This window comes from Myotis myotis, unplaced genomic scaffold (genome assembly GCF_014108235.1).
Source record: "Myotis myotis isolate mMyoMyo1 unplaced genomic scaffold, mMyoMyo1.p scaffold_m19_p_15, whole genome shotgun sequence".
Classification (NCBI taxonomy): Eukaryota; Metazoa; Chordata; class Mammalia; order Chiroptera; family Vespertilionidae; genus Myotis; species Myotis myotis.
This window is the reverse complement of record NW_023416319.1, coordinates 9345160-9357856: the sequence shown is the minus strand read 5'-3', so window position 1 is coordinate 9357856 and position 12697 is coordinate 9345160. Positions and strand designations below refer to the sequence as shown.

At 51.3% G+C, this 12697-nt stretch overlaps 1 protein-coding gene across 32 annotated transcripts in view; it reads left to right on the top strand.

Moving 5' to 3' along the window:
• Positions 1–12697, top strand: part of TCF7L2 (transcription factor 7 like 2) — a 195357-nt gene that overhangs the window by 117880 nt on the left and 64780 nt on the right. For 14 of the 32 annotated variants that reach the window (XM_036335954.1, XM_036335950.1, XM_036335947.1 and 11 more), the window contains one exon: positions 2677–2817. The exons of the other annotated variants lie outside the window; for them this stretch is intronic. In XM_036335954.1, coding sequence (XP_036191847.1) covers positions 2677–2817 — 141 coding nt within the window. The remainder of the gene's footprint in view (positions 1–2676; positions 2818–12697) is intronic. 32 annotated transcript variants of the gene reach the window in all.

The following is a 12697-nucleotide window of genomic DNA, read 5'->3' as shown; positions in this document are numbered from 1 at the left end:
GCCCCTCGCTCCTTATACTGAGCTTAGAGGAGTGTGTTGACGCATAACTGAAAAGTGCACAGCAGGCTCAGGCATGGCTGGATCCAGGCGCTCATACCTGAGGACACCATGTCCCCCAGCTATTGGCTCTGCTTTCCTCCAGGTTGACTTCATTGCACAGGGCCAGGTTCAAGCCCAGAGAGCTCTTACTTTCCCCCTCAATTGCCAACCAGTAGCTGTGGTTAGGGGCTGTAATATACTGAGTGCATTTGGACTAAGCATCCCTGGAGCCGGGCCAGGAGATGTATATGGAGGTGCATTGGGTCTGCACTGAATGCGAGTAACCATGACTTTGAGAGTTGGGGTGGTACCTCCTAAATAATTCAGGGTGTGCTGTTTGGGGAAAAAGCACAAATAGATGCTGAGCAGAAAACGTAGCCGATGTCTGCCTTTTAGCCTTTAGGATCCATCGAAGGGTTTTCTACTTGTTAGGGGAGACTGAGCTACCACTGGCTCATGGCACAAAGTGAGTTTGTGCGTACATTTGAATTTGTTCATAAGACAACTCCCCCCCCCCCCCCCCCAAACTTGAAGTGGCTTACAGGACTTCATAGTCTACAAAAGGTTTAGAAATGAGTAAGTAAGTAAATTAGAGTAAAGAGAAAAGCAGGGTAGGCCCCTAAGATAAGACAGGAATAAGGTGACTCTTACAAATCTCAAAGCTGGCGGGCAGCACCTGCGGGGCTGGTGAAAATGAGCTGCTCATTCGGCTCTGAGGTTCCTGGTATGAAGAGCATCTATTCTAGACCTTGTACAGAGGTGTGTGTGTGTGTGTGAGTGACACTCCCTCCTAAGCCACAAGCCCCTGTGGGAGGACGGCCCTGCGCGAGGCCATGGGAAGATGATAAAGATGATGCCCGTCTATGGTCACCTTAGATGCATGTCTATTCCAAACTCCTGGGGCACTTGCCCTCCGGAACTTGCCCCTTTGCTCTCAGCATTGTGTTAGGAAACAAAGCAAGCAGACAAGGATGGAAACCCCTCTGTTGCTGGGTTCCTTCCAGGAACAATGGGCGGGTTAAACCGGTCACCTGTGGTGGGAGGCAGGCAGGTGAGTCACTGCTGTGACAGGGCAGAATGGGATCCTTAGTTGTACAGCGGGGCCAGTCCTGTGAATGGACTCATGCTTGCCTGGTGACTCACGCTCCTGTTTACAAATGAGCCACGGGAGTGCTGTGGGGACCGGGACCTCCGGGGTGGGCAGCCCTTCCGTGGGCAGAACTCAGGGCTCCTGTCATTCAAAGTCAAGATGCAGGGACAGCTGCTGCCAGTGGAAGGCCCTGGAGGGACACCAGTTTATAGGTGACGTGGCCCCGTCGCGTTTGGGGAGTTCACATGGCCTTTGGATGGTTTTGTTCCAACTGGATACTCCCCATGGGAGGATCGGGAAATATGGTAGCCAAGTAAATTATTCTAGAACTGTGGCTGCTGTTGTATAGATTTGTCCTTCATGTCTATCGATTTTCCATCTCCCGGCCTTTAGTACCCACTATTCTCATTGTGCTTTTTAGTGACTATCAGAACCTAAGATAGCGGGTCTTGTGCTCAGTCTCATATTCTTCACTCTGAATTCTGTGACTCGGGATTAAGAAGGATGAGCCATCTGTTCATAGGACCTTCCTTCGCATAAAAGGTGTACCTCCTTTACAACGGGCAGAAAAGACATAGGTATTTTCTTTCTGAAAAGCCAATTAGAGTGATGCTTCTTTGTTGGGAAAGAGCTCTTCTCGGGCCTCAGGTCTCCCTCTACACCCCCAAGTTCTCTACACCAGCCAGAGAGCAGCAGCCAGCATCTGCACAGGCAAACCCGTCTACACAGCGGCGCTGTGAGTTGACTGAGACCTGGTCCGTACTCCCCCTCTGCCGTTGACTAGCTGTGTGACCTTGGGCATGCTCCTTAACGTCTCTGAGTCAGTTTCCTCCTCTGTGAAGTGAGAGGGACAGGACCTACCTCAAGGGTGGCTGTGAGGTGTAGCGGAGGAACACGCACACCCCTGGCGGAGTAACAGGCAAGGAACCCAGGCAGCTTGCGCCCGGGGCTCCGGCTGGGTGGAGATTCGGGGCAGCGCATCCTTTTGGAGCGCCTAAACTGGGAGCTGCCAGACCGACAAGGGGACTGGAGAGGTCCGTGCCATTGCTTCTCTCTCGAAACGATTGCTGCCTGGCAGAGGGAAAGGTGTTAAGACATCCCCAATAGCTGTAGGGGTGGAACCATATGTAACTGCATTTTTGTGGGGTAGAAATACTGCATGGTTTATGCTAATAGAAGATTCAGCAAGGTAAGTTGAGAGAGAGAGAGAGAGATGAGAGAGGGGCTAGCCAGCTGGCTCCCTGGAGGCCTAGAGGCAGGAGTGACCATGTACATTGGGGTATCGCGTGCCTTGGGGTAACGAAGGGCAGAGGTGGGGGAGTGGGAAGGGATGCCACAAGGTCTGCATGGAGGAGGCTGTTACGATGCCGCTGGAGGGGGTCCCCAGGCTGGATGGCAGGGAGGTGGACGAGCTCTGGGTTCACTCCTCGCGGGGAGCTGTAGAGGAGTGGGGTGAGGGTAGAAAGCCAGGCTGGGGCCGCGGATGCCTGGTGACCGCGCCCCCGCCCGCCAAGCCTCACTCTGTTCCCCTTTCTTCCCGGCCGCAGTGTCCCCTCCCTTGCTGCACTCAGGGCCACGACTGTCAGCACCTCTACCCCCCCTCAGACTTCACTGTCAGCACTCAAGTCTTCAGGGACATGAGAAGGAGCCACTCCTTACAAAAGGTTGGGGAGCCCTGGTGTTTGGAGGTAGGTGGCGGAGCCGAATGACGGTATGAGATGAGCCAGCCCCGACATGAACCCTCCCATCCAAAGTTTACCTGCAGCCAGGGCAGGGCCCATCCACTACGGCCCAGCTTCCCGCCAGGTCACTGTCGTGTCGGGTGCCATGATGTCTGGGTGTACTGACCGCTGATGGGTGTATCAGAGCCATAAAGATGCCAGTGTACCAGAAGAGGGCGGAGGGCAGGGCTCCCAGGGGCGGCCGGCGGCCCAGTGTCCTGCGTAGCTTCTGTGAGAGCGAACAGCACCTTATGCCATTAAACTTGACCCCCAGGAAATAAGTCTCTGGGTGTCTTTCCAGCTCCCAGTGGAGGAGGAGTTATCGCCTCCACTTTGCATAGCTTTTCCTTTGGAATCAGGGTGCCCAGGAAGGCTCCGTCCTCCGTGGGCCACCTTCCCGGGCAGCCGAGCACAGCTTTCTTCGCAGACCCGGCTCTCCAAGGACAGGGCGCATCGTCAGGTTCTTTTAAATAATTCAGTATGTCGTCAATACCCCACGCCGCTCCGTGCTCGGCAATGACAGTTCTCTTCGGATTAGTGGTCCCAAGGAGTAAAGAACATCGAGGGCACGCTTTCATCTTCAGCAAAGCAAAAGTCAATGCAGATGAAAATTTTAAACCAACTCTTTAGACTTGAACAGCAAATGATTTTGTACTAATGCTAGCTTAGAAAAAAAGATAAGTGAATATTCCAGAGCCAATTCGTAAAGCCCTCTGCCTTTAAAAAGCGTTTATTGTATACCTGCTGTATGCTGAGCGCTGTGCTACGTGTTAGGGCTCCGAGGACAGAAACGGGCCTAGAGCATATTAACACGTGCCCATGTGACTTGCCTTTGGAGAGAGAAGGGGTGGACTAAGTCATCTTTAAAAGCTTGTTCTAGTTTAAGAAGTAGGGCCTAGCCCTTTAACAGAAGCAGAGACATGGAGAAAATCATACAGAAGAAACGTAGGCACCCACAGTTATTTTATTTTTTTTACCTGTTTATAATCTCTTCATTATTTGGATGCATTTCTTTTCTCAACATTCATGGGTCTAAACTTTAAAAGTCTTTACTCAGGTTCGTGTTTTCTTTCCACTTGCCATAGCACCCAGGATGCTATACAGTCCCGTGTGTCTTAGCTCTGGTTGGTCACGCCACAGATTGGCATCTTGTGGAAATCTTGCTGTCTGACCATTCCCCTTTGGCCAGGTGTGCATGAAACAGAGGATGTTCTGGACTGTGCCTGGATTACCTGGATCCCAGTTCGTGTGTAAGCCCGTGTCCTTTAATTGGCCTGGGTCTGACAGAGCAGGGGGTCCCCCCTTCTGTGCAGCAGCTGGGGCCAGATGCAAGCTTTTCCTCAGCAGCCCCTCCCTGGTCATCTATTATAATAAAAGCGTAATATGCAAGTCAACTGAACGGCCAAACAGCGGAATGACCATCCGGACGACCTTCCGGACAAAGCCGGGGCTGTGAAGGCCTACTCTTGCATGGATTTCGTGCATCCGGCCTCTAGTCTTTTAGTAAGTGCAGTCTTTTAGCTGTTCCTCCAGCACGGCCTGCGAATGCTAACTCATTAATCTTTGGTCGGAGTTATGAGGCCGATAAAGGAGAACCAGACACCCATTCAGAGTCTGAGGAAAACGAAAGAGAAAGACTGGATTTCTGCCTGACCCACAGATTAGATCCCTGGCGCCAGCTCTGCCCGTAGGACGGGGGAACATCTCCTGGGAGAGTGCCAATATGTGCTGCTTCTGGACTGGGGTCCAAATCTCCAACTGTGACTGGGTCAGGCACGGCGACACCACTCACGGGCTGTGTGAACTTGGCAAGGTACCCTACTGCACTGCCTCAGTTTCCCCATCAGCGAAGGGGGGATCGCACAGGGGCTGTTCTGAGCATCAAATGAGGAAGCCTGTAAAGTGGGGGCTTGGTCAGAGGAGCTGGTGCGCCTGGTCTGGCACAAGCACCCGGCAGGATTCTTAGGGGCTCGCACACAGATAGTGTGGCCATGTGATGGGCGGCCACTGCTGGGGCAGCTCAGTTGTGTAGCCGGCCTCCCATGCAGGCGTTTCCAGAAATGTAGATGACTCCTTTGGAGTGTTTCCTACTGTGAGAATTGGGGTGGTGTATGGAAATCCCATCCACAGCACAGCACAGATGTGCTGGAGGAGGCCCTGGGTAGTGTCATGGAAACCGCACTCGGTTGGAGGCAGGACTGGGTGTAACCCCAATGTCCTTTCCCCTCTGTTGGCAACGCGCTTCACCCTCCAGGATGCAATCCCCGTGTCTGTAAAAAGGATGGCAGTGGAGTACCTGCCCTGCTTCATGGGGACCTGTGAGGAGCCCTTGAATCTGATCACAGTGACGTTTACCACACATTTTCTATGGTCCAGGTGTTTGCCTATGTTGAGTCTTCACAACCTGGCAGCAGCACTGAGAGGGAGATGCAGTGACTATTCCTTTTTGCAGAAGAACCACAGAGAGGTTAAGCAACTTGCTTAAGGTCACACAGCAAAGGGGCAGAGCTGTGACAGACCCTGGCAGTAGCCCGTGGTTGGAGCCTTCTTCACCAGCCATCTGCTACCTGCTAAAGGAGAAGGTGTTGGTGTTCAGTGCCCCCAGCCTCCTCAGGAGCTGGACGGAGCTTCTCCTTCAGGACAACTAAGTCCCATTTTTGCTCTACAAGTACCGTATTCTGGTACCTTCCACCCCATCCATATTTAAGGTTCACTCTCCCTCCCCTTTCTTTCCTGCAGTTCAGCTGGATTCTCACTCTATAGTTCTCTCCACCAGGGAATGAAGGTTGGTTGACCAGTTGAGTAAATATGACTAAGAAAGTCGATACCCACCTGGGCAGCATGACTCACTTCTTTCTAGTTAGCTATTCCCGTACCTGTTCACGCCAGCCGTACACAGTCATTACATTGGGGCTATTAACCGGTTTAATAGTGACAATAATAGGGTGTGACCCATGGCATAAATGCATTCAGATAAAAAGCAAGTGTTTTTCCTGTAATTGCTTAGTCAATACCATTTTCACGGAAATGCTTGCAAACAATCTTTTAAAAAGTTCTTTGTCCCAGTCCTTCCCTTACTCCTTGCTTCCTTCCTCTTCGGGCTTTCGACACGTTTTTCCTAATCTGTGGAGATAAGCAAGATGGTGCACCGTGTCCCTTCTGAGGTTTTGGTTGACCCTCCTTTGTGCTAGTGTTGAGGCTATTTGTATCCCATGTTTAGGGATACATGAGTGTGCGTATATGTGTGTGCGCGCGCGCCTGTGTGTTCAAGCGGGGGGGAACATTATTTGTGGTACTGGCTTATTGACCTCTCAACTCATACATTTAAGGAGAAAAGAGACTTCTGCTAACGTTGCAAAGCCAGTCACACAGACAGGGAGTTAACCGTTCTGGTGGGAGGAAATGAAACTTTTCTTCGGTTTATTAGACCACATCCTATAAATCTGTGGCTTATTATATGTCTGATTTCTGAAAAGCATGGCATCATGGCCAAAGTTTTGTTTTTGCTTGTTAGTCATTGAAACAAATATAGATGCTGCTTCATTTCCTCGGCACCCTATTTTTCAGTACAGGTTATGTATATAAACTCTGGGTTTTCACAACACAGTGCATAGAAGGGAAGTATTGGCTTTATAAATCTCCGCTTTACAGCTATGGACTGGCAAGCGTTCCGTTAGGCTGAAATATTTAATGTGCCCTCCCCCTCCCATGTCCACTGCCCAGAGGGCTCTGACATGTGGGGGCTTCACCGAGGCGTCCTGGTTACCTAGAGAAGCAGGATGAGAAAACAGCACAGATACTTCTGGAAGGCAGCGTTCACATTTTGACAGACTTCCAGTCTTTTCAAAGATGTGTTTTAAAAATCATAGGTGGGCTCATAGCATATACACATTGTTTTCTGCTTATATTACATCGCTAGTCATAGATACACTTTCCTAGGTCTGCCCCAAAGACTGTAAAACCTCTAAGGTTGACTATTCTAGAAGGGGACGGCCCTCACTCTGCTTGGTCATCGCCCGGGAGCAAACAGACCACTTCTCGAGTCTCACTATTATGGTGCATCTCTCGTGGGAGAGGGTGCGAGTTGAAAATGACGAAGACAGAATGACCCGGACGTTGCAGAATGCCCACGTGATCTACATACCGTGGTTTAGCCCTGGTCCATCTGTGCAGGCGGGCCTGCAACTCAGCCCTCCCCCAAGTTCACTCTTGGAGTGGGATGGCTATGGGACCACCCATATTATTTTATTTCTCCTCTCTCTCATTCTCTCTTTGCACAGCTTCTTTGTTGGAGTCTTAAATGAGTGCCCGAGTTCCCTCCGCCAATTCACTGCAGAACTGTAAATGGGTATCTTGGTGCTCAACGTGGAACTTCCAGCACCTTGGCGAAGTCCCTTTCCCAGGGCATCGTGACCAGGCTGTAGCTCCCGCTGCCGATCGGCGCCCCCTACGTGATGGACACAGCTTGTCCTGCACTCTGCACTGGGGAAACAGTCCCAGAGCGGGAGAGGGTCACTCTGGGTCCTGTTGCCCCTGTCGTGTGCCATTCCTTGGACCGAACTCTGTGTCTGCTGTTCCCCTCGCTTCTTCCACTTTCCTTCCACCCTGAGAAGCTGGTGCAGGGGGTAGGAAGTGCAGACGGAGTGCGTGGAGATCCGCGGAGAAGCTCCATCCATGGGGTGGGTGGCGTGTCCTCTCTCCCTGGGTCCACGCCTCTTGGGCCGCCTGACATCCACCCAGCCGCCATGGGCTGTCTCACAGCTCTTATCTCTGTGACCACCTCCCTTTTCTCCATTCTTGGTGAGTCACATGTTTTCTTTGCATCCGGTGTGACAAAGGTCATTAACAGAGAAGACTTGGGCCTTGGACGCGTGACATGCTGTCACCCGCGTGTTTATTGTTTTGGGCGCTCCCCTTTGGTCATTCTGTGATGTGACAGGTCAGTTTTCAATGGGCTGGACTGTGGCCAGCGTGAGTTTAAATTAGCCTTCAGACTTTTTCATCCTTCTGGGGCCCCCCGAGTCAAAACACGTGGCCAGTCCTTGAAGGGCAGGAGTGGATGCTCTCGTTATCTGTCAGGCAGGCGGCCTGTCTCCCTCCGCCTCACCATATCTCTCATATCTCTGTTCTGCAGAGGACTGACTCTCCTGTTATCAGTGCCTTCCATGTCAGGGGGGGTAGATGCTTGGAATTTGGGACCAGAGAGGAGCCCCAGCTCAGCTCAGACCCCAGGACTTAGTTTACTCGTGTTAAGGGAAATGATTGTCAGGTACGCAGAGTGGGCGATCTGGGTTTGTCTCCTTCCTTACCAGGCCAGTCTTCCTCTCCTTCATTCAAAAGGTATTCATTCATCAGCCACTGCTTGTGAACCAAGAGGGGATACTAGGAGTTGTATCTCCTTTTATCCTTTACTCCATATTTTTCCAACTTTCTCCAAAATATCTCTGAAAGTCCACTTCACACCTGTTTGCATGAAAAATGCAATAGTGACAAACTGTGTTTTGAGGGGAGGAGGCGGGAGAGCGGGTCCCGTTCTGGCCCTCTTTTCTGTCGTTGCCCAGCCGGTGGCTGGCCTCCTCTCCTGGAGCTGGAAATGAGGAAGGAGGTGGCCTTTGTACAGCCTTGGAGCCTTTCCGACGCCTTTGTTACAAACTGCTGGGGCCCGTGTGCCTGCCATGCACTCACGCACGTCTCCGGGGCACGCCACCCCACGGTGCTCACCCACGTGCTCCCGGTCAGCGGGGCCACCAGTGCGGCAGGAGAGAACATTTGTTTTCCTCTGGGAAAATCTGAGGCCCATTTGTTCTCAGAGTGAAAGTTTCTGTTTCGGAAAAGTCAGTTCCTTCCGACCAGGGAGGGTGGGGACAAGGAAGGGACTAAGACACCAGAGAAAGGAGAAGTGAGAGTGAAGGGAGATGGGAAGGAATCGGGGTGACCAGAGGACTCACAGCTGCCGCCTCGGTTCATTTCCCAACCCCTCTGGTCACCTGGTCCGCCCAGCCTTGCCTGAGCCCCCTGGGGTCGCAGCCCGTGCCCTGGCGGTGGCCTCTCGCTGCTTAGGAAAACAGAACTGGCGGGAGGTGGTGTTGGGTTGAACTTGAGCTGGGGTTGGGGTCAGAGGGATCACGGAAGCTCTCAATCACCCCTTGCCCAGCCTGGCTCCTGCCTGCTGGGTGCCTGGCGGGCCTGGTGGTTCACCGGGGACCAGGGGGGCAGGTGACAGGCCCACTCCTCCTGGGAAACGAGCAGCCCCTCCACCAGAAGGTGCAAGGAATGTGTGACCAGCCGGAAGGAGATCCTGTTGGTCGTCCACAACCCTGTCTCCCGGACAAGTTTCTTTTCCTCTCGCCTTTTACAGGGATGCCCGAGAAAGCTGGGCGGAGGTGCGAGGGGTGCACGCTGGCTTAGGGCACCTTTTCCTGGCTTCAGAGATACACGCAGGTCCTGGGGCAGGGGGCTGCGCATTTCCTCTGTTTCCTCGTATCTGGGAGGGACAGCAGTGTCTGGGCGTGGACGCCTAGCTCCAGATTTTATAGGGGCCTTTCTTCATTGCAGTCTTGCTTGGTTGGGTCCCTTGCAAATGTCTGTTTTTCAGATTTGTACTTACTACCTACTTGTCTGGGTCCCTGATTTGTTTGTTTTGGTTCGGTTTGGATTTTGTGGGGGGAAGGTATCTGGGAACCAGGTTTCCTTTGAGATGTGGGACTTTAGAAAGATGATATTTTAAAATGCATCGTACAGCAAATGGACTTTTTCTTTTGGTCTACACTTCTATGAATTTTCGCATCAATTCCTATTATCGCTGTGCCCATCAGGACACATCAGCCTCTACACACCCTCATGCTATCCCTCTGCAGCCACGGGAGGGGTGGGTTTTATTTGTCATTTTTGCTGTTTGAAGGATAGTGTTAACTTGATTCGTCTCTTTCACGCAGAGGCTAACTTCTCCCTGTTGATGACCTGGGTCTGCCCGCTCTCCTCCACACCTTCTCCAGCAGAGGGGCTGGAACTGTGGGCCTGCTGTTGCCGGCCTGCTGTTGCCGGCTTGCTGGTGATTGACAAGTCTCAGTTGATTTTGTACTTTTTTGGCACTGGCTGTTCTTGGCCGCCCGCTGTTCTTGCCAGAGAATGCTTTGGGCCACTTTGTGGATTTAGGAGAATTCTAGCTAATTCTGACCGTGGCCAAAGGGAAATATAATTAGCGAGAGAAATATGTTATTGCTAACCGTATAGGCAGCAGAGCGAAACAAAACGACTTCTGGAATCTTCTGCTTCGAATTATTTTCATTATTCTTGCCCAGATGTCTTTGCAGACCATCAAGGTTTGGGCATCACGTGTCAAATGAGGATGGTGCGTTCTCTGTAGATTCTGTTGACCCAGCGTGGTTCTCCCAGGCTGTCCCCAGATGGCCCATGACTTAGGTGAAAACCACACCCCCGATCAGGTTCTGGAACAAGCTGCTACCTGCACGGGGAGGCCAGGCCGTGTGTCACCCACTGTGGTTGAGAGCGTGCAATTCCTTAGGGAAAGTGAAGTGCAGGGAAGTGCGAGTAGTGAGCAGAGGAGGGCGGGCAGCCTCAGAGGTTCCCAGCTCAGGGTCACCCTTGACTGAGCCACAGATGATGGCCCTGCTGTGGACTTGGCCGGGGAAAGTAGAGGAGTCACACCCGTGTGAATTCCTGTGTAACCTAATTCCCGCCTTTGTAATTACCTGGAGACTTGCCCTTGCAGCCCATTGAGAAGTGGGAGCAGGGACCGAGGGCAGAAAGCAGACATTGTAGGGGAGACAGAGGAAGGCAACACCCAGAAACACAGGCATGGCTCTTCTTCTGGCCTCCCGACATCTAACATCGCCTTCTACAAAAGTAACCCAACTTTCCTGCCTCTACCCCAGCTCCCCCTCCTCCCCAGGCTGAAGGAATCTCTGGGTGGGGGAGAGTCAGGGCATCTGCGATTTAGTCGATTTAGTCGAGAGGAGGCGTGAGTTTTGCTGATAAGAAACTATTATTGTGTGGCCAGGTTGTAGGGGAATGTCCTCCAGGTGGAAGCAGAATGGTTTTCATGAAAAAAAAAAAAAATTACCCGGTCAACAAAGCAACACAAGCATGGGTCCGAGGGCAAAGCAAGAGGAACAAACAGCCTAGAAACAAGTTGCTTTTGTGCATCCCGCTGGAAATGCTAGGGGTGCTTTACAAAGCCGGGCTGGCGGGATTTTCACAAGGAGAGCCAGTGTGACCACGGGGCCTGGCGCCTTCACTCCGGAATACGCCTCTGGAGGGCCATGCGCCTGGTCAGCCCCCTCGGAAAGTCCTCGCCATTTGTCTGATTGACGTCCGAAACGTGGTTATCATTCTACAGACACCCATGTGAGAAGGTGTTTTTTTTCCCTTTTTCTTTTTTGGGTGACAGATTGCATGTTAGGGCACTATGAGATGAAAGCACTAAATATTTGCGTTAGAAAAACACAGCGAAAGATGGATAGCTTTAGAAAAACACAGCTCATCCTCTCAGCTGAAAACCGATGGGCTTAGAATTCCATTAACAAAAATGACTGACTGGACGGCCCCCCCCTCGGGGAATGATTCACAAGGTGATATAGGGGGGTGGGGCGAAAGCAGAGGTCGGGCAGTGGAGGATTATACCGGATTCTTTTTCGTGTTGAGTAGACTAGGGCTGCTTCGTTGAACTAGAGGTCCAAGTTCGCCAAAAGAAATGCCCTCTCTCCTTCTTCAATGTTGGTGGTCGGCTCTGGGTCTTTTAATAGGACGGTTATCTCAATAGTTTTTCTCTCCATAAAAAGGAGTATATTTGTTATTCCCTCTTTCAGATTCTGTGAAGGTCATAATTCTTGCAAGCCAGGCATGACATATCTTACCTCAGAAGAAGAGAGAATGTGGCTTTGGCACTTGGATATGGTTATTGCATGGGGTCAAGATTCCATGAATTCAAACCTATCACGGCAAAGTTTGTCCCTCTACAAACAGGGACATTTTCGTACCCACTTTCCTTCCTTTATTGGGTGATTTCAGTGAGTTAAGGTACAGAAGGCAGATGGTCTACTTGGAACCCGGTAAACATCTGTCCACATTAGCCCTTACTGACTTGCTAGTTCTCAGTGGGTATCTTTGCATCATCTTTGGTGTGGGAGGACAGAAGCACGAACACCATGGTCTTGTGGGGGTGTGGTTTAGTAAAAATGCCCTTCAGGTATCGGGTTCTGTTTTTCCTCTTCTTGTTTCATCCTTACAGCTACTCCATGAGAGAAATACTAATATTATTATAATGTTCCATCTAAATCAGCTAGTGGTCACGTTGAGCGCTTTCTAAGTGCCAGTTCCGGTCAAAGTAGTTTTCTTATATTAACTCATTTCATCCTCCCTGCAGGTAGCAACTGTTCCCCCCTATTTTTAAAGAGAAGAAAAGTGTGGCACAAAATTTTAAAAAAATGTTTTGTCCTTGGTTCCACTGAGAATAATTGCTTAGAGCTGGGATGGGAAGGCAGGGTCTTCCTGTGTTTGCAAAGCCAGGGGGCCCCCCTCTCCCCACTGCACTGCCACCCTCGGTCCTTCACCTGTGGACGGTCCAGCTCGCCGCACTCACGGGGGCGCGCTGAGCCGACACCCAGATGCTCCTCAGATCCGCTTATGACAGCTGGGGAGAAGAATCTTTATTACCGGAAGCTGTGGCTTTCTGAGTCTCAGCAATTGGCAGCCTCGATTTTTGTTTTGTTTTGTTTTGTGTGTGTGGTTTTGTTTTTTCAGTAATTAGAAACAGCTAAGCTCTTGTTACCACCCACAGTAAAAATTGCTTGGATCCCGCAAATTAAGGGGGAAATTTTTTTGTCCG